The sequence below is a fragment of the Balaenoptera physalus genome (assembly GCF_965194825.1).
Source record: "Balaenoptera physalus genome assembly, chromosome: 20".
Classification (NCBI taxonomy): domain Eukaryota; kingdom Metazoa; phylum Chordata; class Mammalia; order Artiodactyla; family Balaenopteridae; genus Balaenoptera; species Balaenoptera physalus.
In genome coordinates this window covers 26,583,289-26,611,202 of record NC_138901.1, presented here as the reverse complement: position 1 = coordinate 26,611,202, position 27,914 = coordinate 26,583,289, and the positions used below count along the sequence as shown (strand labels likewise).

Genomic DNA, 27,914 nt, shown 5'->3' with positions numbered 1-27,914 from the left:
AGGGAGGAGATGTGGGAACGTATGTATATGTATGGCTGGTTCACTTTGTTATAGGGCGGGGGATGGTGCACCATTGTGGAGCAATTGTACTCCAGTGGGGATGTTAAAAAATAATAATATTAATTATTTGCTGACTATCCACTATGTCTCAGGCACTGTATGAGGCACAGGGGATACTAGGGCAAACAAGAAAGAACATCATCTCTGCTTTCCTAACTTGTAGTTATCTCCCAATTAGCAACAGAATCTTTGAGAATGACATGGATTTAGCTCTCATTTCAGAATCTGTAGAAAGTATAGCTCCAAATTTCGGGTAGTGTGCGTCTGGGATCTGACCTAATCATGAATGTTATACTTGGAGAGAAGGTCTGAGTTATAAAAAGATGAAACATATGCCTCTATCCATCTCCATTAAAAACACAGACATGTTGGAATTGTGCAAATGGTAAGAACAGTTCTACTAAACTTCACTGGTCTCTTACATTTTAGAGTGAGTATATCACCTTTGGAGATCATTGCTTTTTTTTTGGCATCTTTTTTGGAGTATGGTTGCTTTGCATTGTTGTGTTGGTTTCTGCTCTCTGACGGGCTGAATCAGCTATGCGTGTGTTTATGTCCCCGTGTCCCCTCCCTCTTGCGTCTCCCTCTCGCCCTCCGTGTCCCGCCCCTCTGGGTGGTCGCCGGGCGCCGAGCTGATCTCCCTGTGCTGTGCAGCTGCTTCCCACTAGCTATCTATTTTGCATTTGGTGGTGTGTATGTGTCTGTGCCACTCTCCCACTTCGTCCTGGTTTGCCCTTCCCCCTCCCCATGTCCTCAGGTCCATTCTCTACGTCTGCGTCTTTGTTCCTGTCCTGCCCATAGGTTCTTCAGGACCTCTTTTTTTTTTTTTAGATTCCATATATATGTGTGATCACTGCTGTTTAAATACAGCTGTGGGAGCTTGTGAAATTATTTATCCTCTGAGCCTCAGTTTCCTAGTCTGTAAAACTGGGATAATACCTACCTTACAGAGTAGTCATATGACTAAGTATAATATCAGTCTAGTGCTGGTTGCACAGTTGATCCTAAAAATGGTTGATTTTTCACCATTACATGGCCGATTGATGAAGCGGCAATTCTTCTGTATTTGGAAATATTCACACCTGAGGGGCTGGAAAGAATAATTACTGACAGAGAAGATGTAGAGACAAATCATTCGTCAGAAGGGACTAGAACACATCTGTACTGTTTTCCAACTCTGAGATTCTATAAAAGCCTTGATTGGATATTGGCATGGAAAAAAAAATCTAGAAACAATAAATGCTGGAGAGCGTGTGGAGAAAAGGGAACACTCTTGCATTGTTGGTGGGAATGTAAATTGATACAGCCACTATGGAGAACAGTATGGAGGTTCCTTAAAAAACTACAAATAGAACTACCATATGACCCAGCAATCCCACTACTGGGCATATACCCTGAGAAAACCATAATTCAAAAAGAGTCATGTACCAAAATGTTCATTGCAGCTCTATTTACAATAGCCAGGACATGGAAGCAACCTAAGTGTCCATCATCAGATGAATGGATAAAGAAGATGTGGCACATATATCCAATGTAATATTACTCAGCCATAAAAAGAAACGAAATTGAGTTATTTGTAGTGAGGTGGATGGAGTTATAGTCTGTCATACAGAGTGAAGTAAGTCAGAAAGAGAAAAACCAATACAGTATGCTAACACATATATATGGAATCTAAGGGGAAAAAAAAAAAAGGTCATGAAGAACCTAGCGGTAAGACAGGAATTAAGACACAGACCTACTAGAGAATGGACTTGAGGATATGGGGAGGGGGAAGGGTAAGCTGTGACAAAGTGAGAGAGTGGCATGGACATATATATACTCCCAAACGTAAAATAGGTAGCTAGTGGGAAGCAGCCGTATAGCACAGGGAGATCAGCTCGGTGCTTTGTGACCACCTAGAGGGGTGGGGTAGGGAGGGTGGGAGGGAGGGAGATGCAAGATGGAAGAGGTATGGAAACATATATATATGTATAACTGATTCACTTTGTTATAAAGCAGGAACTAACACACCATTGTAAAGCAATTATACTCCAATAAACATGTTAAAAAAAAAAGATGTGGCATATATATACAATGGAATAGTACTCAACCATAAAAAGAAACGAAGTTGAGTTATTTGTAGTGAGGTGGATGGACCTAGAGTCTGTCATACAGAGTGAAGTAAGTCAGAAAGAGAAAAACAAATACTCTATACTAACACATATATATGGAATCTAAGAAAAAAAAAAAAGGTCATGAAGAACCTAGGGGTAAGATGGGAATAAAGACACAGAACTACTAGAGAATGGATTTGAGGATATGGGGAGGGGGAAGGGTAAGCTGTGACAAAGTGAGAGAGTGGCATGGACATATATAAACTGCCAAACGTAAAATAGATAGCTAGTGGGAAGCAGCCGCATAGCACAGGGAGATCAGCTCGGTTGTTTGTGACCACCTAGAGGGGTGGGATAGGGAGGGTGGGAGGGAGGGAGACGCAAGAGGGAAGAGATATGGGAACATGTATATGTATAACTGATTCATTTTGTTATAAAGCAGAAATTAACACACCATTGTAAAGCAATTATACTCCAATAAAGATGTTAAAAAAAAAAAAAAGCTAACTGCATTGTAATATCCTTCTTGGTCCAGAATTTTGAGGTCAATAACTGTGAGAAAAGGTATTTCCCCTTCCATATCCCAAAGCAACCCAATGATTGAAATTCTGTGTTTATTTTTAAAATTAAATTTGGCAGGACCTCTTTAAAATCAATAAGAGACAATTTAAACTTATTTTCCATTATACCAGTAATACATGTCTATATTCTCAATAGATAACAATGAAATAACAGGTATAGTGAAAACCCTCCTTGTGCCCTAATCCCCCACCCAGTACTTTGAGTTTAGTATTAATCCTTCCAGATTCTTTTCCATACGTTTGAGTACATACATATTTACAGATAGCAAAATAGTTTTGTGTGTTTTTCTTATCTTTTTTTTACTAAGTAACATCCTGCAACTTGATTCCTTCATTTCATGATATGTCTTAGATTTCTTTCCTTCCCAGTACATAGAGGGTTACCCCATTCATTTAAACTCCTGCATAATATTCCATAGTATGAAGGTATCACAGTTTAAAAATGCCCCTATTGAAGGATGTTTAGATTATGACCAGTTTTCTTGTTACTTGCATTGCTGCAATGAATATCCTTGTACTTGCATTTTTGTGAGCCTGGTCCTTTATTTCTATAGAATATTATCTAGAAATGGGATTGTTGGGATGTTAGATATAAAATTTTAATTGTCCTCAAAAAAGTTGTGCCACAGTTCCGGCAGAGAGCACGGTGAGAAGCGGATCGTGGCCTTCTAGCCCGGGGCCCTCCAGGCCCTCCGGCCTCCGGTCAGCAGATGAACTGGGGGCCCCTGGGAAAGGCTCAGGCTGTGTTTTGCCAAGCCCCAGAGCCGTCGCCACCGCCGCCCACTGGCAGGGCCCGAGCCTGGAAGCAGCAACGAACTGCTCCCCCACCCCCACCTCCGTGACCTAATGGTGGTGGCCCCTTGGAGCCCAGATCCCACCCACCGCCAGGTCTCTTTACCCCACGCTGCAAGGTTTAAGCAAAGCCTCTGGCAGGCCACCTAGGATGTGGTGCATTTGGGAATCGGGCGTGGCAGGGCGAGAAGAATAATGGCCACTGGAATGCTGCAGAGGGCCGTTAGAGCCTCGAGAGCCCGGGAAGGGGGGTCTACGTGGACACCAGCTCAGCCACCCTTAGGCCTTGGTGCCCACGCAGATCCGGGACCTGAGGTGACTTCTCTGTCCCAGTTGGACGAGACCTCACCTCGTCGGGACAACAACGGACAAAGTCCTTAACGGGCCCAGAAGGTGAGCGGAGCCCCGGTCGATGGCAGGTGGAACGTTAGCGGGTCATTGGGTGGTTGGTCATTGTTCTACCAAGAACTCGATGTCGGGAGATACAAATGGTAGAATAACATACCACATGCGGCCAATATGAAGTGCCTGCCACCCTTTGGGAAGATTTACTGGGCGTTTATAGAAGGACTGTGTATATAATATGAAAAAGCTGCTCTCAACTTTCCCCCCAACCTTTCAAAAAGTTTTCACTACACATAAGCCTAGATGGGAAGAGGTTGCCGACGTATAATAGCGTTAAAGTCACATGTCTTGTAAATGCCCATTTGTTTCTTTTAAAAAACCGTAGAAAAGAAACGTCTTCTGGAAATGACTTTTCGAAATGGAGTTGTTTGACCACCTCTAGAGGGGACATCAGGAGCCACAGAGGTCCATGTTTGTTCAGTGGGTTAGAGGACATGGAATGGCAGACGTTGAGGAGGAAGAAAAGAAAGTTCTATGCCAGACTGGTCACAAAGATATATCTAGTCTTACATATATTATTAGAAAGACTAATATCTAGTCTTTCTAGAGGTTCTGAAGTGCCTGATACACGTTCAAAGTAGAGGTAGTAAAAAGACATTTTGTAAATATCTTTTTGTCAAAATTCGTCTGAAATGTTGTTTTGGGGGGGGAGGGGTGGCCAAACCACCTTTTTGAACAGTACGCAGTATGAACTGTGTTTGTGCACTGGTTCAAGGTCAGGGGGAGGAGAAGGAAGTGCAAAGAGCTCTGTGCCAGTGTGTTTACAGTGAGGCAAGATTAACCATTGTCTTTTTTGTGATCACTGAAGAAATCAAAGGGGAAATTTAAAAATACCTAGAAACAAATGACAATGGAGACACAACGACCCAAAACCTATGGGATGCAGCAAAAGCAGTTCTAAGAGGGAAGTTTATAGCAATACAAGCCTACCTCAAGAAACAGGAAACATCTCGAATAAACAACCTAACCTTGCACCTAAAGCAATTAGAGAAAGAAGAACAAAAAAACCCAAAGTTAGCAGAAGGACAGAAATCATAAATATCAAATCAGAAATAAATGATAAAGAAATGAAGAAAACAATAGCAAAGATCAATCAAACTAAAAGCTGGTTCTTTGAGAAGATAAACAAAATTGATAAACCATTAGCCAGACTCATCAAGAAGAAAACGGAGAAGACACAAATCAATAGAATTAGAAATGAAAAAGAAGAAGTAACAACTGACACTGCAGAAATACAAACGATCATTAGAGATTACTACAAGCAACTCTATGCCAATACAATGGACAACCTAGAAGTAATGGACAATCTCTTAGAAATGCACAACCTGCCGAGACTGAACCAGGAAGAAATAGAAAATATAAACAGACCAATCACAAGCACTGAAATTGAAACTGTGATTAAAAATCTTCCAACAAACAAAAGCCCAGGACCAGATGGCTTCACAGGTGAATTCTATCAAACATCTAGAGAAGAGCTAACACCTATCCTTCTCAAACTCTTCCAAAATATTGCAGAGGAAGGAAAACTCCTCAACTCATCCTACGAGGCCACCATCACCCTGATACCAAAACTAGACAAAGATGTCACAAAGAAAGAAAACTACAGGCCAATATCACTGATGAACATAGATGCAAAAATCCTCAACAAAATACTAGGAAACAGAATCCAACAGCACATGAAAAGGATCATACACCATGATCAAGTGTGGTTTATTCCAGGAATGCAAGGATTCTTCAATATATACAAATCAATCAACGTGATACACCATATAAACAAATTGAAGGAGAAAAACTTTATGATTATCTCAATAGTTGCAGGGAAAACTTTTGACAAAATTCAACACCAATTTATGATAAAAACCCTCTAGAAAGTAGGCATAGAGGGAACTTTCCTCAACATAATAAAGGTTATATATGACAAACCAACAGCCAACATTATTCTCAATGGTGAACAACTGAAACCATTTCCACTAAGATGAGGAACAAGACAAGGTTGCCCACTCTCACCACTATTATTCAACATAGTTTTGGAAGTTTTAACCACAGCAATCAGAGAAGAAAAAGAAATAAAAGGAATCCAAATCGGAAAAGAAGAAGTAAAGCTGTCACTGCTTGCAGATGACATGATACTCTCCATAGAGAATCCTAAAGATGCTACCAGAAAACTATTAGAGCTAATCAATGAATTTGGTAAAGTAGCAGGATACAAAATTAATGCACAGAAATCTCTGGCATTCCTATACATTAATGATGAAAAATCTGAAAGTGAAATTAAGAAAACACTCCCATTTACCATTGCAACATAAAGAATAAAATATCTAGGAATAAACCTACCTAAGGAGACAAAAGACCTGTATGCAGAAAATTGTAAGACACCGAAGAAAGAAATTAAAGATGATACAAATAGATGGAGAGATATACCATGTTCTTGGATTGGAAGAATCAACATTATGAAAATGACTCTACTACCCAAAACAATCTACAGAGTCAATGCAATCCCTAACAAACTACCACTGGAATTTTCCACAGAACTAGAACAAAAAATTTCACAATTTGTATGGAAACACAAAAGACCCCGAATAGCCAAAGCAATCTTGAGAACAAAAAATGGACCTAGAGGAATCAGGCTCCCTGACTTCAGACTATACTACAAAACTACAGTAATCAACACAGTATGGTACTGGCACAAAAACAGAAATATATATCAGTGGAACAGGATAGAAAGCCCAGAGATAAACTCGTGCACATATGGTCACCTTATCTTTGATAAAGGAGGCAAGCATATACAGTGGAGAAAAGACAACCTCTTCAATAAGTGGTGCTGGGAAAATTGGACAGGTACATGTAAAAGTATGAAATTAGAACAGTCCCTAACACCATACAAAAAAATAAACTCAGAACGGATTAAAAACCTAAATGTAAGGTCAGACACTATAAAACTCTTAGAGGAAAACATAGGCAGAACACTCTATGACATAATTCACAGCAAGATCCTTTTTGACCCAGCTCCTAGAGAAATGGAAATAAAAAGAAAAATAAGCAAATGGGACCTAATGAAACTTCAAAGCTTTTGCACAGCAAAGGAAACAATAAACAAGACGAAAAGACAACCCTCAGGATGGGAGAAGATATTTGCAAATGAAGCAACTGACAAAAGATTAATCTCCAAAATTTACAGGCAGCTCATGCAGCTCAATAACAAAAAAACAAACAACCCAATCCAAAAATGGGCCAAAGACCTAAATAGACATTTCTCCAAAGAAGATATACAGATTTCCAACAAACATATGAAAGAATGCTCAACATCATTAATCATTAGAGAAATGCAAATCAAAACTACAATGAGATATCATCTCACACCGGTCAGAATGGCCATCATCAAAAAATCTAGAGACAATAAATGCTGGAGAGGGTGTGGAGAAAAGGGAATACTCTTGCACTGTTGGTGGGAATGTAAATTGATACAGCCACTATGGAGAACAGTATGGAGGTTCCTTAAATAGCTACAAATAGAACTACCATACGACCCAGCAATCCCACTACTGGGCATATACCCTGAGAAAACCATAATTCAAAAAGAGTCATGTACCAAAATGTTCATTGCAGCTCTACTTACAATAGCCAGGACATGGATGCAACCTAAATGTCCATCATCGGATGAATGGATAAAAAGATGTGACACATGTATACAATGGAATGTTACTCAGCCATAAAAAGAAACGAAATGGAGTTATTTGTAGTGAGGTGGATGGAGTTATAGTCTGTCATACAGAGTGAAGTAAGTCAGAAAGAGAAAAACAAATACAGTATGCTAACACATATATATGGAATCTAAGGGGGGAAAAAAAGGTCATGAGGAACCTAGTGGCAAGATGGGAATAAAGACACAGACCTACTAGAGAATGGACTTGAGGATATGGGGAGGGAGAAGGGTAAGAAGTGACAAAGTGAGAGAGTGGCATGGACATATATACACTCCCAAACATAAAATAGATAGCTAGTGGGAAGCAACTGCGTAGCACAGGGAGATCAGCTCTGTGCTTTGTGACCACCTAGAGGGGTGGGATAGGGAGGGTGGGAGGGAGGGAGATGCAAGAGGGAAGATATATGGGAACATATGTATATGTATAACTGATTCACTTTGTTATAAAGCAGAAACTAACACACCATTGTAAAGCAATTATACTCCAATAAAGATGTTTAAAAAAAGTATAAATTCTCAATATTAAAATAATACATGGAAATAAAAAAGACAAAGTCTTACCACTCAAAGATAACTATTATTAATATTTCAATGTATTTCTACAGGTCTTTCCTCTGTATTTCTTATTTGTTTACATAGTTGTGTATAGTATGTATAACTTGGAATTCAGTTTTTCTACTTTACATTGATAATAAAATATTCATTTAAAAAAATTTATTCAAGAATAAAGATATTAAAGAAATTGGATGTGCAGTTTAAAACCTTCCAACAAAGAAACTTCAAGTCCAGGTGGCTTAACTGATAAATTCTACCAAACACTTAAGGAATAAAATAATGCCAATTGTACACAAACTCTACCAGAAAGTTGAAGAGAAGGGAATACTTCCCAACTTATTTATAAGGCCAACTTTCACCATATCAAGATTAGACAACGACATTACAAGAAAACTATAGACCAATATCTCTCTTGAACACAGAGGCAAAAATTCTTAACAAAATTTTAGCATATCAAATCCAATAATATATAAAAAGATGATACATCATGACCAAGTGGGGTTTATCTCAAGAATGAAAGGTTGGTTTAATATTTGAAAATCAATTTACCCAACTTAGTACACTAAAAAAGAAAAATCAGGACATCTCTGGTGGGGCAGTGGTTAAGAATCCACCTGCCAGTGCAGGGGACATGGCTTTGAGCCCTGGTCCGGGAAGATCCCACATGCCACGGAGCAACTAAGTCCATGCACCACAACTACTGAGCCTGCACTCTAGAGCCCGTGAGCCACAACTACTGAGGTCATGTGCCACAATTAGTGAAGCCCGTGCACCTAGAGCCCGTGCTCTGCCACAAAAGAAGCCACCACAATGAGGAGCCAGCATACTGCAACGAAGAGTAGTCCTTGCTCACCACAGCTAGAGAAAGCCTGCGTGCAGCAATGAAGACCCAATGCAGCCAAAAATAAATAAACAAATTAAGAAAAGAAAAGAAGAGAAAAATCACATAATCATTGCAATGGATGCAGGAAAAAATGAAAAAATCTAACATCCATTCCTGATTAAAGAAAAGAACAGCCCTCAGTACACTAGGAATGGAAGGAGACTTCCTCAACTTGATAAATGACTTCGACAAAAAAACCTAACATCATATTTAATGGTGAAGGACAAAGTACTTTCTCTCCAGGATCAGGACAAAGGCACGGATGTCTGCTCTCATTACTTCTATTTGGCATTGCACTGAAAGTTCTAGCCACTGCAAAAGGGCAACAAAAATAAAAGAGATATTCAGAATAGAAAGGAAGAAGTAAAACTATCTTTATTTGTGGATAACATGATTATGTAGAAAACCTGACAGAATCTACAAAATTGCTACTGGAACTAATAAATGAGTTTATCAAGTTTGCAGGGTACAAGATCAATATACACAAAGATTAATATATCTCAACAAACAAGCAGAGATCAAAGTTTTAAAATACTACTTATAATAAAATCAATCATATAAAATACTTAGAATAAATCTGACAAAAGTTGTAAAAGACTTGCACGCTGAAAACTGTAAAATATTGCTGGGGGAAATTAAGGAAGACCTAAATAAATGGAGAGATATAATGTATTCATGGATCAGAAGATTCAATATTGTTAAGACATCAATTCTCCCCAAATTGATTTATAGATCAACATCCCAGTAGGCTTTTCTATAGAAATTGACAAGCTAATTCTAAAACTCATATGGAAATAAAATTTAGAATAACTAAAACAACTTTGAAAAAGAACAAAGTTGAAGAAGTAACAGTAACTGATTTCAAGGCCTATGAAGCTACACTTTAAGGACATTATGATAGTAGTGTAAAGATAGACAAAAAATCAAAGGAACAGAATAGAAATTTCAGAAGTAGAGAGATGTGGACAACTGACTTTCAGGTTCAAAGGAATTTAAGTGGAGAAACGATAGTCTTTTCAACAAATGATGCTGGAACAATTGAATATCCAGGTGCAAAAAAAAAAATGAACTTCCATCCAAACCATATACAGAAATGAACTCAAATTGGTTTAAAGATCTAAATGTACAACATAAAACTATAAAACATAAAACTATAAAACATCTAGAGCAAAACAGGTGAAAAATTTTATGACCTTGAGTTAGGCAGGATTTCTTAGATACAACACCAAAAGCATAATCCATAAAAGAAAAACATAGATAAATTAGACACCATCAAAATTAGGAATTTCTGCACTGCAAAAGACACTCCTGAGAGAATGAAAAGATGAGTCACAGAATGGGAGAAAACACTTAACAACTTACATATTGGATAAAGGACTAAGTTCCATATTGGATAAAGGACTAATTTCCATATTGGGTAGAGGACTAATTTCCCTTTAAAGAACTCTCGAAACTCCAGAAAAATATAGATAAAAGATTCAAAGATATACAGATGGAAAGTAACTTATGAAAAGATGTTTGACATGATTAATCATTAGGGATGCTACAGTGAGATACAACTACACACCTATTAAACTATCTAAAATTAAAAATACTGAGCAAAGCAAGTGTTGGCCGCAATGTGAAGAAAATGCAACTCTCATACACTGCTGGTCGAGATGTAAAATGATCAAACCACTATGGAAAATAGGTATTTTTAAAAAACTTAAACATAAACTTTCCAATGATCGAGCCATTCTACTTGCAGGTATTTACCCAAAAGAAATGGAAGTATACATCCATACAAAGACTTGTACACAAATATTCATAGCAACTTTATCTGTAATAGACAAAGACTGAAACAACTCAAATGTCCATCAATGGTGAATAGATAAATGGTGGTACATCCATATAATGGAATACTATTCAGCAATAAACAGAAATGAAGTACTGATATATACAACAATATGGATGAAGATTAAAATAATCATGCTGAGTTAGAAGCCAGTTAGAAAAAAGTATACACCGTATGATTCTATTTACATAAAATTCTAGAAAATGCGAACAGAAAGCAGATCAATGGTTGCATGGTGACTGGGAAGGACAAGGAACGATAGGAAGGAAGAATTACACATTGACATTAAGAAACTTTCTGAGGTGATGGACATTTTGATTTTGGTGATGTCGTCATGGTGTGTATGTATGTGTGTGTGTGAACACAGATTATTGTATGTCAATTATACCTCAAAATGCTGTTAAAAGAAATGATATTATATGAGAGAGACAATTGGGGAAATTTGAATAGCAACTCTTTATTAGGTAATATTATTGTGTAGGAATTTAATTTATTCAATACTCTGTGTTAACAGTATTGTAGTTACATAGGAAAATAATTTTTAATATCCAGAGAGGAGGGCATCTAGCTAACAAGAGAGGGATCACAATTGCAGCAGATGCTGTGGGAGGCTGAGGAAGATGAGGCTAGAGCAGTGACCAGTGTGTGACTGCGTGGTGAAGACAGTCACTTGTCAGCTGACCTGACAAAGACGGTTGGAACAGACTGCTAAATGCAGGGCCCTTTCTGCCTACTAATCTCATGCAATCCCGTCAACTAGCCTTGGCATAACAGAAAGTTTCTATTAGCTTGCCATATTGAAGGGGGGATGGCACAATTTTAGGTACAGTACGTTGTGTAATAAACTGTCACAATAGGGTCCTACAGAAATAGTTTTTTAAACTGCAAAAAAATGAAACTTGACCCTTCCCTCACAACATATATGAAAATTAACTCAAAATGAATCATAGGCCTAAATGTAACTATACAACTTCTGGAAGAAAACATAGGAAAAATCTTTGTGATTTTGGGTTAGACAATGGGGTTTCACACAAAGATTTCTTAGATAAGACACAAAAAAGCACAAACCATCTAAGAAAAATTGCTAAGGGACTTCCCTGGTTGTTAAGACTCCTAGTTCCCAATGCAGGGGGCCTGGGTTCGATCCCTGGTCAGGGAACTAGATCCCACATGCCTGCCACAACTAAGAGATAGCATGCCACAACTAAGAAGCCCATGAGCCACAATTAAGGAGCCCATCTGCCACAACTAAGACCCAGCACAACTAAATAAGTAAATTAAATAAATATGAAAAAAAAAGAAAAATTGCTAAATTAGAGTTCATCAAAAATTTAAAACTTTTAGTCTTCAGAGACACTTTAATACAATGAAGATAAGTCACAAACTGGGAGAAGATATTTACTAAACACATATCTGGGAGAAAGGACATTTTCCATTGCTTTTTATATAAAGCACTCTTAAAACTCAATATAAATACCCAATTAAAAAATGAATTTGAACAGACACTTCATTTCAAAAGATATTTGCACATGAATAGACACTCAACATCATCAGCTATTACAGAAATGCAAAATGTGGCAAAAACCACGAGATGCAACTACACACCTACTGGAAAGGCTAAAAGTTTTTAAAAATCAAATATAAGGATCAGGTGAAGATGTGGAGCCACTACAACTCTCATAGACTGCTAGTGGGAAAGCAAAATGGCACAGGCACTTTAGAACACAGTTTAGCAGTTTCTTAAAAAGTTAAATATGCACTTAGCATATGATGAAGTAATCCCACCCTTAGGTATTTTACCCCAAAGAAATGAAAACATATGCTCGCACAAAACATATGTTCACACACACATGTGAGTGTTTTCAGAGGCTTTGTTCATAATAGCCAAAAAGCTAGAAACAACTCAAATGTTCATCAAATGATGAATGCGTAAACAAACTGTGTATCCACACAACTAGAATACTACTCAGCAATAAAAAGGAATGAACTACTGACAGATGCAACAAAACAGATGAATCTCCAAAGAGACTGGCTAAGTGAAAGAAGCCAAAAACAACAGGCTACATACCACATGATTTCATTTATAAGGTATTCTGGAAAAGGCAACATTATACGGACAAAATTCAGATTGCTGGTTGCCAGGGGCTGGTAGTGGGAGGAGGACGGATTGACTACAAAGGGACATGAGGGGTCCTTTGGGAGTGCAGAAGTTTTCTTTACCTCAAATGTGGTGGTGGCTACAGAACTATACGTTTGTCAAAACACATCACACTGTATATTTTAAAATAGTGAATTTTGTTAAATGAAAATTATACATTAATAAACCTGACTTAAGAAAATAATAAAACAAACCTAAAAAAACAATTGTGTGAAAACAAATGTAAGAAAAATCAACTTACAGTTTTTCCAATTCAAGGGTCATCATGAGGATGCTTTCAATTGTTGTAAGTGACACTTGTGTTGTTCCCATCTCTCTGAAGGAGAAGCCCAAACATGCATGATATAAAACCCAAAGACAAAAATTCTAAACTTAAAAAGATACTTAACATGTGATTACTTCATTTCTGGCTTCTTACTTGCCATACATGATAATTCCAAAGAGCTCTTATTGAAGAAATTTAAATTTGCATCATCAAATTAATGACCTTGGTGCTGAACAGTACAATCATTTTTTATTATCCTAACTTCCCACTTTCAATTGCATCTACCTCTTTTGATCACTCTTTTTTTAAAAAATAATGTACCCCTTATTCCTTTTTGCTTTCTGGGATAAATAATATTCCTACATGCATCTACATGTTCCATATCTATATGTGTTCTTTAACATTGTTCTCATTCTCTGCTGGCTGTCTTACTTATATATATTCTTTCTTAATCCTTTTCTTTGCCAATAACTCTTATTTTCAATAACCCAGTTAAAATATAAATTATGACTTTTTAGCCAAAGTACTCAATCTTTGACGAAATTAAAAAAGAGCAGAAATTATCTCATGAGCCATGAAACTGTTGCAATACTTACAAATATTTTAATGCTGGCAATTTAAAAAGATAAGAATCTTCAACTGTTGTCAAAGGATTATGATTGAGAATTCTGAAAAATGGAATGGAATTTAAATTATCTGAATTTTCAATTACTTCCATGAAAGCTTATATTTAGTTTTTTTGGTATGGAACTTGAAGGTTTAAAAAAAGAGTCATTTTCTGTCTTTACCTATAAATCACCCTTAGCATCCGTAAAACACTTTTTCATTGGGAACTACCCAGGTTTCTAGATGACTAAGTGGAGAAGAGAAACAAACAAACAAACAAAAATATAGAAAAAAAGTGGCTAGCAAAGAAAAAATATGCCAAAGAACTTTTCAGGTTAAAAACCCTAGAAGTGACTATGCTGGTAGGAAGCCCTTGCTCGGTAAAAAAGTACTATTTCTAGTGTCCTCCATAATTCAAGGTGTTTTTCCTTCATCTCTACAAATTTTTTAAAATTTCATGATTTAAACTACCCAGTTAAAGACAAAAATAGGGCTAATTCCTTGGTTCTGGAGCCAAAGAAGAAGAGATATATCCAAGAGGAACTGGTGAAAGCCATACTCCCATCACATAGTCCCATGTGTATTCTTGTATCATAGCCTTTGTTACTGTGTATGTAATCACCTGTTTACTTGTCAGTCTCCTAGATTGTCAGCAACTTGAGAGCAGGGACCACACTTTATTGTCATTATTATTCCTGTGCCTGACATAGTGTCTAATATTTACTAGGTATTTAATAAATGTTTGCTGAATAAATAAACAACATTTTGTTTATATATCAATGAAATAAACAAATTAATTTTGGGGAACAAAATTTTATTCTAAAATGTTGGAATAGATTTTCTTCTTAGTTCTTTCTTTCTTTCTTTTTTTTTTTTTCTTAGTTCTTTAAAACAAATAAGGGGGAAACAAAAAACCCCAAAAGAAACAGTAAGAAAGAAAAGAATATCTGACTTTAGGTTAACTCTACTCAAGAATTATTAGCGTATATTTGAGAATATTATAAAGATAATTATCAAAACTGATATCTTTTGGGTTGCCAGGCATCTGTGATCAGCATTTAACATTTAATCCTCACAGTAACCTTATGTGATAGATATATTACCCCATTGTACAAATGAGGAAACTGAGGCACCGAGAAGTTATATAACTTGTCCTAAGTCATCAAGCTAGTAAGAAGCAGAGCTGGAATTTGAACTCAGTTCTGACTCTAAAGCCTCTATTTAACCTGAATGAAAAAAAAGCGGGGGGGTGTTTAAAACATCTGTTACTTTAACCTTAATTTTGAGAGCACTAAATATAGAAATACCTTTTCAAACTTCATCTACTCATCTGGGAAAGTGTCTATGAAAATGATATTTTCCTCTTTTTATTTATTTATTTATTTCTCTTTTTATTTATTTTTTCCTTAATCATCTCCCATGATAAATATTTAATTAGCCTATGGTCATTGAGACTTTAGAGATTTTAAAAAATATTGCAGGAAAATCAGTAAAAATGATGGAGGAAGGACATCTGAAAATTCATCCCTCCATAGAAGCAACAATAACAACATGAAAACTGGCAAAAAAGGTCAGAATCAACTTTTTCTGAACTCTGGAAATTTAACCAACAGGCTTGCAGCAAATTGGGGAGCAATTTATTCAAGGAAAACAAATTAATTTCTGTAAGAACAATGAGATCTCTGTTGTTTTAATTGTCCTTGACCTTTGCTCTCCATGCCAGTGGTAGCCTTGAAAAACAGCCCACATCCCTGGTACCAGAAGGAGCAGCATGGACTGGGAGGTCCTTCAAAGCCTCATTCCCAAAGAACTGTCATTGTTTTACATGTCTGGAGGTCCCCTGGAAGACCTCACTTGAAAGGCTTGCCTTTGACCTGACTGAGAGCTGTCTAGGGGGAAAAGACTCTCCTCACGTGGCATTTTTGGAAAACATTTTCAAGCAAATATTTTAACATGGAGGTTGCATGAGGCAATGGATAACAGTTTGGGGCAAAAAACAGCCAAACCAAAAAGCTTAAAAAAGAAAAAAGCTGAGGAATGAGATGTCCACAGAGACTTTGAAATGTTCCAATGTATTCCTGGGAAACTGGAAGACCACAAGACATATTCCTGGGAATCTAGGAAAATAACTGTTAGCATTAATAAATGAGTTCAGCAAGGTTGTAGGATATAAGATCAATATTATTTCTACACACCAGCAATGAGTAATCCAAAAACGAAATTAAGAAAACAATTCTATGTGTAACAGCATCAAAACAAATAAAATACTTAGGGAAAAATTTAACCAAGTAAATGCAAGATTCACACTGAAAAGTACAAAACTGTTGAAAGAAATTGAAGAAGATCTAAATAAATAGAAAGACATGCTGGATTCATGGACTGGAAGATAATCTTATTAAAATTTCACTACTTCCCAAATCGACCTATGGTTCCATTGCAATTCCTGTCAAAATCCCAGCTGACTTCCTTCCAGAAATTGCCAAGCTAATTCTAAAGTGCATATGGCAATTCAAGGAAACAGAATAACCAAAACAACGTGGGTAAAGAACAAAGTGGGAGGACTCACACATCCTGGTTTCAAACTCAGTTCAAAGCGACTGCAATCCCAGTGTGGTACTGGAATAAGAACAGACATGTAAATCAATGGAACAGAATTGACAGTATAGAAATAAACCCTCATATTTATGGTCTATTGATTTTCAACAAGGGTGCCAAAACAATTCAGTGTGGAAAGAACAGTCTTTTCAGATGATGCTGGGACAACTGTACATCCATACACAAAATAATGAAGCTAGACTCCTACACTTCACACCATATATGAAAATTAACTCCAAATGGATCAAATATCCAAATGTAAGAGCTGAGGCTATAAAACTCTTAGAAGAAAACACAGGAGTAAATCTTTATGACCTTGCATTAGACAACAGTTTCTTAGATATGAAACCAGAAGCACAAAGGAAAAATAGATAAATTGGATTTTATAAAAATTAAAAAGTTTGTGCATCAAAGGACACTATCAAGAAAGTGAAAAAACATATAGAATGGGAGAAAATACTACAGGTGGGAAGAATAAGATACAGTTGGGGAAGAAAAGTATAGTAGTTGCTAGGTGTGACAATCTCAAAATTTTGAACTATTACAAATAAAACAGCCACCCTAAATCACCCCAAAGGACAGACCCAAGTTATTTTTGTTTTTAGCATTTATGCTTTTCTAAGTCTGAGAAGCTGCCAGGATTTTAGTACATAGCAGAAAGTGATGACAACACCCTGAAGTGTGCAAGCTTTTGTGTGTACATAGCTATCTAAAGGAAACCAATGCTAGTTGACTGGGGCAGCATTAGGGCGGCTCTGTGACCTCAGCTCAATTTGCCTTCATAGTGTGGCCACACCTACCTCATTGATATTCTCAACAATGGGGTAAATAATTCAATAGGGATAAGGCTTTGATTTTCCTCTTATTCTCTCTTAGTGCTTATGTTCTTGGTACAATATTGCTGTACCACAGACAAGCCAGCATGTGAATGTCCTCTGTCTGGTTAAGTTATATAGCCTTTCTACATTGTAGAGTCCTTCAGTTTCTAAAATCATGGAGCTTGTATTGTTAGAACCAATGAAGTGACTAAAAGAATTTTTAAAAATAAGCCATCAGTCTGGACCTGCATAGGTGAATGAAGGAGAAACACTTTAAAGTCAGAAAAAAAAGTAGACTTAACATTTACGATTATCAACCACTGCTGGTTTTCCATAATATATTTCATTCCTGATTTTACCTGAAAGAGACATGATTACTACGACCATTCAAAAAGTGGTACTTTATTAATTAATAAGCTCTTGGCTCATCTTTGAGGTAGATTTCGAATTTAAAATAGACTACCACACTGCTAACTACGTCACCTGATATTTGTCAATAACATAGAGGCTTCATTCAAGAAATCTACTGATTTATAATTACCTGAAACCCAGTGATGAATCAAGGTTTTGTGGGGCCTGAACCTCATCTACTTTGGGAAATTCTATCTAATAAAAACATGCAAAGTTATGAATACAAAAATCACTAGGACCCCTCTCAAGACCTTGGAAGGGACCTATGCAAGTGAGGAGCCCTGAAGCCTAAGCTTCATTGAATTCATAAAAGATCGACTTCAGATGGGGCCCTTAGCCAAACTTACTTAATGCAGGCAACTTATAAACACCCCAGTAATATGTCATTATAGGTAGTAAAATGATTAATTCGAGGGTGGCATCTTCCCTTGGTGGCTTGCCTTTGGAAAGAGATGCAGTAAGTTTGTATCTCACCATGGCAAATGTTTCCTGAAGCAAATTAGCTTTGTCTATTAGAAAGACTTAGCCCAAAACAAAGACTTACTATACTGTGACAATCTTTTGAAAGTAACTGTGAATGAGTTTTAGGAGTACAGTACTAATTTATTTCCAAGACCAGATAGATCTGATTCTTTCACTACATTTTTCTGTCATTTAAGAGGAACACAAATTCAAAAGGAACAAGTTGGTGCCTCTTCCATTACAAATATTTTCTAACCTACCACCCATTTTCTACTTCATCAACCCCTCCCTCACCTTGTTACCCTGCTGCATAGATGCTAGAATGGATCTCATATATGTTTTCCCATCAACATCCATCTTTCTCCTTCCAGAATGTAAGCTTCTTGGGGACAAACTCCCTGCCCTATGCGTCTTTGCATCGCCAGCACTTAGTACAGTGCTGACACACAGTGGGCATGGCACTCAGTGAATGTTTTTGAATGAATTCATTAATTTTTAAACTCTGATTTATTTATTTATTTATTTACTTCCACGATGTATTTACCTGTGTTGCCTACATAACTATAGTGAAACTCTGATTCTTATAAGGAACTCTTGGTGTTATGGGATGTTTAGGAAAGGCGGTGAGTTTAAGACGTTGTATTGACGCTACTAAAACCTCCTGGTGAAGGGACCTCATGAGCCTGCTCTCCGGTGTGCTGGCAAAAGAAAAACTGACCCTCGGTGCTCTCTCCCCAAGGTAGGCATCAGCACACTAACAAGGGAAAGGAAGGAGGCCGCTAAAGATAGGCATCTGCAGGAATTGCTAACCCAGCTCCAGACACAGCCTCAACACCTTCATTAACCCAAAGTGAACTGTGTGAAACTGGATTTCTGAAGCACAAGACAGGTAAGGGAGTCTTTTCCAAAGCCAGGTGTAGAAGAGCTCTTTACCTTGAGTCTAAAATCGCCTTCGGGCCATTGAACGTACCCACTCTCATTTGCTTGTGTCGTGAGAAATCACAGAATTTTTGAGCTGAAGGGGTGTAAAACCCACACTTCTTACTGAAGGGTAGTCAGCAGAGAAAGTATATTGAATTAGGCTACAGCAATGTATTTTCTTTATATTTCTCACACTACAGCTGAACACAAACAACGTCTTTTTCCATACCTCAAAGCTTCCTATTGGCCACAGATCATTCACTTCAGAGATATATGCTTTTTGAAAACTAATGTTCTGGGTGGCTGGGGAGAGCCCTGTGGTGGGTGTTCAGGAATTCTTTCTGCTTTACCATTTAAAAGAGCTAATAATGGTTGGGGAAGCACCCACACCTTTTGCTCCCTGAAGAATTCGGTGCTAAACTTCGTTCTTTGCTGCTCTGTGTTGCATACATTTTAAGCAGTTAGGAACTTTGCACATGAGCAGGAATCAAAGTGAAATTCAGAAGTGGAACTTCATGGACCATTCGCATATTGGAGAGGCATCAGTGGGATTCCATGACAATGCTAATTTGAGTGTTTTTGCTTGGTGCCTTTTATTGCCCGTGCCAAAGATCAGTACTGTGGAAAGCAGAGCGATTCATATATATGAGTTAAACAAGTCTCTTGGCCTCTTTGTACCTTAGTTTCCTCATTTGAAAAAAAAAATGAATGGCTCTCAGGACACACTTTCCAGAATTCATACTGGGCTTACACCCAGCTAACCAAGAACTGCATGATGTTTTTACACACCGTTTTTTACATGCATTCATCTTCTATTTCACTTACAACTTGTGTAAAAACTGCATTCCATGCCAGGCCTGAAACGTTCCAAAGCTCAGTTCTGTGAGTAAATTGCAACCAAGATTTCTACAAAAAAAGACACAAGCAAAAGAAGAAGAAAAATATATATTCTCTCAGAACATTTATCCTTTGGCAATAATTCTAATTTATATATGATGAAACATAACAACACTACTCCCTCCGTACGCTGAAGAAATCTCACTGTGGAGGATATTATGATTTATACTTTCATGATTATATATGCGGTGCATTAGATACAAAATAGTAAATGCTCATTAAATACTTGTGTTAAGTGATCTTTATTTCTCTAGAAAGGCAGCACTATTGACATTTTGGGCTGGATAACTCTTTGCTGTGGGAGGCTCTCCTGTACACTGTTGGATGTTTAGTAGCATCTCTGGCCTCTGTCCACTAGATGCCAGTAGCATATACAGTTCTGACAAGCAAAACTGTCTCCAGACGCTACCAAATGTCACCTGCGTGCAAAATCACCCTGGTTGAGAGCCACTGCTCTATAATGATTCACTCTGATCTGTGTAATAATTCGCACACTAATCTTTGCTAGAGACAAAAAGGATTTGCTACAAAATTTTAGTAGTAATTTTAATCATATTTCCAAAGGGGTAACAAATTAATTTTATAAAAAATTAAGCTTTACAAAAATTCCAAATATAATGAAGTTATATTTGTAACTTAGATAAACTGCAAAAAAGGTAGTGGTTCAAACGTACATCTTTCGATAGACTGTATTTTATTGCAGGATAAATCTCTAGGAAAAGGAAAAGGAAAATATTGCCTCAATTAGCTATCAGATATCTAATTAGTAGGAATAACTAGTAGAGGTTAGAATGATAATAATAAATAAGAAGCTTTGGTCTAAACTCCAAACCTTAGGAATTATTATTGGGACCTTCCAGAGCCCCTAGCCCTGCCTTCACCTCTCTTAAGAGTCTCACCTTCAGGATCTTCATAAATTAAATATACAACTATAGATCTTGATAGATTTTGGAGGTAATCTTTCCTGAGAGCAGAAGCATTGATTAGATTCCACCTTTTGTGGTTTCATCAAATTCTAGATTATGAGCTCAAAGTTTTTATCTCTATATATCATTATAATTTCTAATATTAAAAGGAATATTCTTATATTTACACACTTCCCAGTAGAGTTCTGTTTTTCTAGGCCAATTCATTACCAGAAGAAATAAAAGATACCCTTTCACACAACTTGAAAGGCAGTTACTCCTCTCATTAATATGTAACTTTAATTCAGTATTACACTTTCTATCATATTGACTTTTATTCGAAAATACCTACTCTTGACTATAGCTGACTATCTTATTTCCATTGATTCCAGCTTAGTCTCTCATTTCACCTGGATGGGTATAACTGTCTTCTGACTGGTGTTTCCATCTCTACCCTCTCCCTTTCTAAGCCATCCTCCACGCGATCACCAGATTAACTCTCCGGAAGTGGGCTTCAAATACCAGCATCACTTGTGAACTTCTTGAAGATACAAATACTCAGCCCTACTCTGGACCTCTGGAATCAGTAACTATGGGAGTGGAGCTTGTGTTTTCACAAGCCCTCCAAGTGGTTGGTTCTGTTGCAGGCTAAAGCTTGTCCTAAAGCACTGCTGTGGTAACATGGTAGCTTGGCATGTTATCCTTGGCTTGGCCTCCAAAGCCCTAGATGATCTGGCTCTAATCTCCTACTCTTCCCACTTGTACTCTACAGGTACTCAGAGTATTTTTCCTGTGTTTTGCCTTTCTCCCACTTTCCTGTTGCAAGCTTATTCTTCCCAAGATGTCCGTCATTGATACCCAATGGCCCTTCGAGGTCCCGTTTAAACAGCATTGCTCTAGGAACATCTTCCCTGATCCAACTTGAAGTCTTTTTTCCTTCTTTTGTGCTCCAATACCAACTTATAGCTCTCATTGCCCATATTCATTTCTTTCTTTAAATATAGCTGTTTTTGCAACCCATTTCCTCTGAGCATAAACTCCTTCAAAGTATGGACTAGATCCTGCTTATGTGCATCGTCTATCATGTTTAAAGCCAACGCGTGGACATAAAGCAAACTCAAATATTTATAAAATCAACAAATAGCTGGGGAGTGGATAGAAGGAGGGAACGACTGTTTTAAAAGAAAGGTAGTTTTATGACTTCATGGTGCCTCCACAGCACTTTGTCATTATGGTTTGAGCTTATATGTTTATTTTCCCTGTGAGATCATGAGTTGCTAAAAGGAGTCCTGTCTTACCCATCTTTGTGTTTACAACACTAGGCATAGTGCTGATTAGCATATTCTTTTTTCGCTTTTTTATTGATTGGCATTTTTTTTTAAAGAATGAGAATACTTATTCCTTTTTTAAAGAATGAGAATACTTATCCAAATACCAAATACTGTTTGGCGCCTGAGATTCCTTTCAAACCTCCACTGCTCAGATGCTGAGCAGTCAGACTCACAAGGATTAATGGGAGGTGAAGGCTGCTTCTGGTGTGATGTACGGGGTGGGGGTCGGGAGGTTGTCATTGGACGTCATTCCAGAAGCAAACATCAGGACTGTGTGGTGATAAACATGAGTCCCCGAGGTGGCTGGCCTGAAAGCCGGTTCACACCCTGAACTTCCCCAGCTGCCCGCTGGGGGGCAGGAGCGGGCAGAACAGCACAGCCCCAGGCTGCAGTCCCCAGGCTGCAGGTTCCTCGGTCACTTTCCCATTCCCGACTTCACTCACCCACCCTAGAGGGATTCTATTCCCACTTCCCAGGAGAGGAGAGGGTGGCTCAGAGACGTTGCCCAGGGGGCCAGCCCAGGTGTTTTGATTTCCCGAACTCCCTCTCAGCCCCTCCAGGACTGTCCTGCCAGGGGTGCCAGAACTGAGGGGTCACAGGTGGCCTCGGGCTCCATTGCGGGGGGCGGGGGGGGGGGCGTGGAGGCGGGTGGGGGTGGGAGTGGGGGCAGCCAGGCAGCATTGCCGTCAGAGCGAGCGAGTGAGAGGCATCAGAGCCCCACCAAAGGCCCCCGATAAGAATGCAGGTCAGCGGGAGGAGCTGCAAGGGGAGGAGGGGCAGTCCCAGCCCTGCCCAGACAGGCCCAGCCGCCCCCACAGCTGCCCTTCTCTCCCTGGGGGCAGCAATGGGGGAGAGCAGGAGAGGACTCGCCAGGCTCCTGGTGTCTTAAGTCCCCCAGAACCAGGAAGACAAAAGGGGAGCCCCAGGGAGCGCGGTGGGCCTGAGGTCACCGTAACACGCCTGTCCCTCCGCCACCCAGGCAGACAGAAACAAACGTTTGGCCCCCTCAACTGGTCTGCTTTCCTCTGTAACCCCTAAATCATTCTGATGCCCCCATTTAAGAAACTTTGTGACCCCAGACTCTCCCAAACAAGTGGTGGAATGGGCCAGCCTGGGTACCAGATTTGGCTCTGAGAAACTGGGTTAGGGTTAGGGTGGGGGGAAATAGGAATCCCACTGGGGTAGATGATAATTTTGGCCAAGATGTAGGATGGAAAGGTCAAAGAACGTAATAACCTACTCTGCCGCCTTGGAGCCAAAAACTGATCCTCTGTCAACTTTCCTAGGTTTGGGGCTCTGGAGCCCTGAGGCTTTTACTCATCTGATGTGTGTTAGGCACCAACTGTGCACCAGGCGTTTGAGCAGCCTGGGAAGGTGTGCATTTGTGCATATCCGGGGGTGCCCGATGGGTCCAGTGAGGAACTTCTGTGCACACCGTGGTTGTGTAACTGCGGCAGGTCTCTAGCTGGGAGTTGCACTAGGAACCTTTCCCTCATGCTTTTCAGCTGGGCGGGAGCCCATCAGATATCTCGGCTGCCTTTCATCACCTTGCCCCTGACAGGGATCATCCTGGGTGAAGAAATCGCTGTCAGTCACCCCCACCCCTCTCAGAGCCAGAAGGCCTGATTGACAGGCACACACCCACGGGGGTGGGGTGAGGGGGCCAAGGGGCTGGCCATCTCTGGGAAGGCAGGGAACCGGCATTCTTGGCAGGGGAGGCGAAAGAGGGGACTTCCATGTGGAAGAGGAAGGAAATATCTAGAACCTTTTCATCTCCACAGGAGAAGACCAGGGAGGGACAGTCAGCCCAGCTATCAACCCCGAGGGAGCGCCACCCTCCTTCTGCATCAACAACCTCCGGGCAGGATCAGACCCTTCAACAATCACCTCAGCTCTGCCCCCAAACAAAGGGAGGTGAGGCTGCCCAGGGCTGCAGGATCAAAGAGAAGTGTCCACCCCACCCTGCAGCCAGCCTGGTCCTTGCTGCTGAGAGACCATGAGTCAAAAAGGAAACCGGAGCTGGAAGACAAATGAAGCAGTGGTGTGCTTGATGACTTTATTATGGCATAAAAGACACAGGCTGCTTCTTCCTCCTCCTCCCCCCCCCCCCAAAATGGGTTCACAGCACTTAAAGAAAAAAAAATCCTACATTTCTCCTCTAGGCGGCTGCCTAGAAGGGGGCAGACAGCCAAGCAACCTAGATCTATAAAAGAGGGGAGCAAAAGAAAACCTATCCAAAGCCCTCACCAGCACACCTTAGAGCTCGGGGCCTCCATGGGGGGAATATCCGTGCTGTCCTCTCCCCAACGCACATTTGGGAGTTCCCCTGAGGACGGTCACTGGGCAAGGCTGTCCTAGTGGCAAAGGGAGAGGTGGCTGGTTTCCTCAGCTGGAGGAAAGCGGCACCTCACACCCACAGCGCCCTCCCTCTCTCCCCCTCATCCACCTGGCCAGGCAACCTGCAGGCACTGCCAACTCTCTTCTGCCCCCAGCCCTCTCAGCAAGGAAAGGGACCTCTGGTCGGATTAGCAGGAGGTAGGGGAAGAGGGAGCATAAAGAAAGGACATTACTTCTTAACCTACCCCAGGCCCATGCGTCCTTCAGGGAGAGTCACCCCATCCCTCTTAAGAAGGGCTCTCTTCTACACAAACATATTCCCACCCAGATCCCAGCCCCACTTCCCAATAGCACCCACTCCTTGGACTGATATCCCCAAGGAAGGAAGAGATGCTGTGGGCCTAGGCTCCAGGACCTCGGCTGGGGTGAACAAGATGGGGTCTCCCTGGCTGGAGACCCCAGGCTCAGTAGAGAAACACACACACACACACACAGAAACACACACATGCATAGGTACACACAACATGAACACACATGTCCTAATATTAAATAAAATACCCTTTGCTTATAACTTAAAAAATCAATACACAACTAATCCTTGCACAGGGCTCTGGGTGGAGAAAGAAAGGCAGGGAAACGGGAGGTCGGGGGGAATCTTAAGGCCGCTACCTGGAGCCTGGGAAAGCCCACTAGCTCCAGGCTCCTGCGGCCTGTCAGACCCTGCCCCCATCAGCTTTTTTCCTTTTGCCTGGCTCCGCCTCTTCTGGCTTCACCCCTCCCCACGTTCCCCACTCCAGGACCACCATCAGGACGTACTTCTAGCCTCTAAAGAAGGGAACAGGGACAGCTTCCTGGACATCACCCCAGAAGGCAGGCCCCTTCCAGTGACAGGACGACTCCCTCGTACGGAAGGGGAGCCCCACCAGAGATGAGATGGGGAAGAGCCTCCTAACACACTCTACAGGAGGGGCAAGGCTTGTAGGCAGCACGAAAGGGGAGGGTCGAGCTAAAGAAAGAGTGGGGCTTGGCTTCTCCGCAAGCAGATGGCCAGGAAGGGACACAGTCCTCCACTCTGAGCAGGAACCGCTGGAGGTCCCTCTGCTGGGACACCCCCACCTACCCTCACCCAACCGAGGTGACCCTCTTCCTTCCATCCCTCAGGGGAGGGCAAAGGCCAGGCACCAAGGGTGAGGAACTACATCAGTTCTGGAGCAAGGGCTCTTGGCTGCCTTGAAGGCCTGCCTGGGCTGACAGATGAGAGTGGACTACTGAACTTTACCTTTATAAAGACCAAGAGCTAAGGACTGAATCAGAGTTAGAGAGGGAGGGGCTTACTTCCACTCCCTGACCAAATCCCTTTCTCTCATTTTAGAGGAAGACTTCCTTGCTCAACCTCCACATCTGGCTCCCTCCTCCACCCCACACTTCTGGCTGGAAGCTGTCGCCCATTCTGGCCCTCTTCCCTTCTTCCCTCGTGGCTCCATCACACTGGGTCTGGAAGGCTTAATAAGGAGACACATCAGAGACATTATTTCTGCGGTGACAACTCTCCCAGCCAGATAGAAACTCCTCCCTTAGGGGGACCCCCAGCCTCTGCTACCCCATCTCAGCGCTCCCTCCGGAAACCCCGGGGTAAAGCACTCTAAGGGGGATGAAAGGGACCCGGGCCGCAGCGCGGCTCCAGAGGCCCTTTTATGGCCGGGTTCCCAGGCGCTAACGACGTGTCCAGACAGCTACCCCCAGCGCCCGGGGCGGCCCCACTCCTCTCTGCTCCGGGGACGCGCCGTATCCTCCAACCTATCCCCTCGGCCCTCCAGCCTCCGTAGGGGTAGTCCACCCCAACCCCCCAGCCCCCCAGCCCAGGGGCGTGAAGTGAAAGAACGAGGAAGGGGAGAACTGATGGGCATGCGCAGCTCCTCCCCGCCCAGTCAAACGCGTCCGTCCTGTCCAGCCCCAGAAACTAAGAGACCCCTAGCGACCCGGCTCCCTGACCCCCGCACCACTTTCCCTCCCTCTCCATAAATAACCACCTTCTCTTACTCAAGCCACCCCCCCCCCCCACAAGGGCATCAGGCCAGAGGGCTCTCTGCTGATGGCCCCAGGGGAGACCAACGGGGAGGCGGGACAGGGAGGCGGGACGAGGAGCTCAGTTGCAGGGAGCCGCGCTGCCCTCGGCCTCGCGCTTGCCTTTGCCCCCGGGGGGCTCCGCTCCGCCGGCCTTGCCCTCTCCCGCCGCCGCCCCGGCAGCCTCCTCTTTGGCGCCCTCGTGGGTTTTCATGTGTTTGGCCAGGTGGTCGCTGCGCATGAAGACTCGGCTGCAGACTGCGCAGGGGAACTTCTTGGTGCCGGTGTGGGTTTGGAGGTGGCGCTGCAGCTCGTCGGAGCGCGTGAAGCGCTTGCCGCAGAAGAGCCAGTTGCACACGAAGGGGCGGTCGCCGCTGTGCCAGCGCAGGTGTGCCTTCAGGTGCGATGTCTTGGCGTAGGCTTTCCCACAGCCCGGGATGTGGCAATTGTGCAAATGCTTCTTCTTGCCCCCATCGGGCCCGCACGGAGCCCCCAGTCGCTCCGCCTCCAGGCAGTTGGGGCAGCGGCACACGGTCTGGCCTGAGCTGCGGGGCACTGACCGCCGGGAGCCTTTGGGCCGGGCCGCCCCATCCAGACTGGTATCCAGCCCCTGGGATTCCGGGGCGGCTGCTTCCAAGGCCTTCGCCCCGTCGGGAGGCCCGAGGAGGTGCTGCCCTCCGGCGGCCGGGAGGAGGTGGTGCGGGTGCGGGTGTGGGTGGGGCGGCTGGGCACAAAGCTGGTGGTCTCCGACGTAGCCCCCCGAGCCAGCCTGAAGCGCCCCGGGGTGGCCAGGTGAGGTCAGCGCGCCCTGAGTGTGGGGGAGGTCCATCCAGCTGGTACCCGGATGAAGGTCCCACCACGAGCCATCCTCGGTGCCTGGGTGTGTCGGCCGGAACCACGATTCGTAATGCTGTGACACGTCCGGCTGCAGGAGCTTGGAAAAGGGTCCCGGGACCAAGGGACTGTCGCTTTCCAGGTCCTCGCAGGTTACCCGAGAGGAGTACCAGTGGGCATGGCACTCAGTGAATGTTTTTGGATGAATTCATTAATTTTTAAACTGTGATTGATTGATTGATTGATTGATTGGTTTCCACAATGTATTTTCCTGTGTTGCCTACATAACTATAGTGAAACTCTGATTCTTATAAGGAACTCTTGGTGTTATGGGATGTTTAGGAAAGGCGGTGAGTTTAAGACGTTGTATTGACGCTACTAAAACCTCCTGGTGAAGGGACCTC

At 41.6% G+C, this 27,914-nt stretch overlaps 1 protein-coding gene across 1 annotated transcript; it reads right to left on the bottom strand.

The window, feature by feature from the left end:
- Positions 1-3: 3 nt before the first annotated feature.
- LOC309651228 (uncharacterized protein) lies at positions 4-27,690 on the bottom strand (the record flags this gene model as incomplete). Its single annotated transcript, XM_082443670.1, has 6 exons — positions 4-1,150; positions 13,306-13,380; positions 13,926-13,997; positions 19,968-20,048; positions 26,800-27,586; positions 27,681-27,690. The coding sequence occupies 6 exons, from the start codon at positions 27,688-27,690 to the stop codon at positions 1,036-1,038; spliced, it is 1,140 nt and encodes a 379-aa protein (XP_082299796.1). The 3' UTR covers positions 4-1,035.
- Between the last annotated feature and the right edge of the window lie 224 nt (positions 27,691-27,914).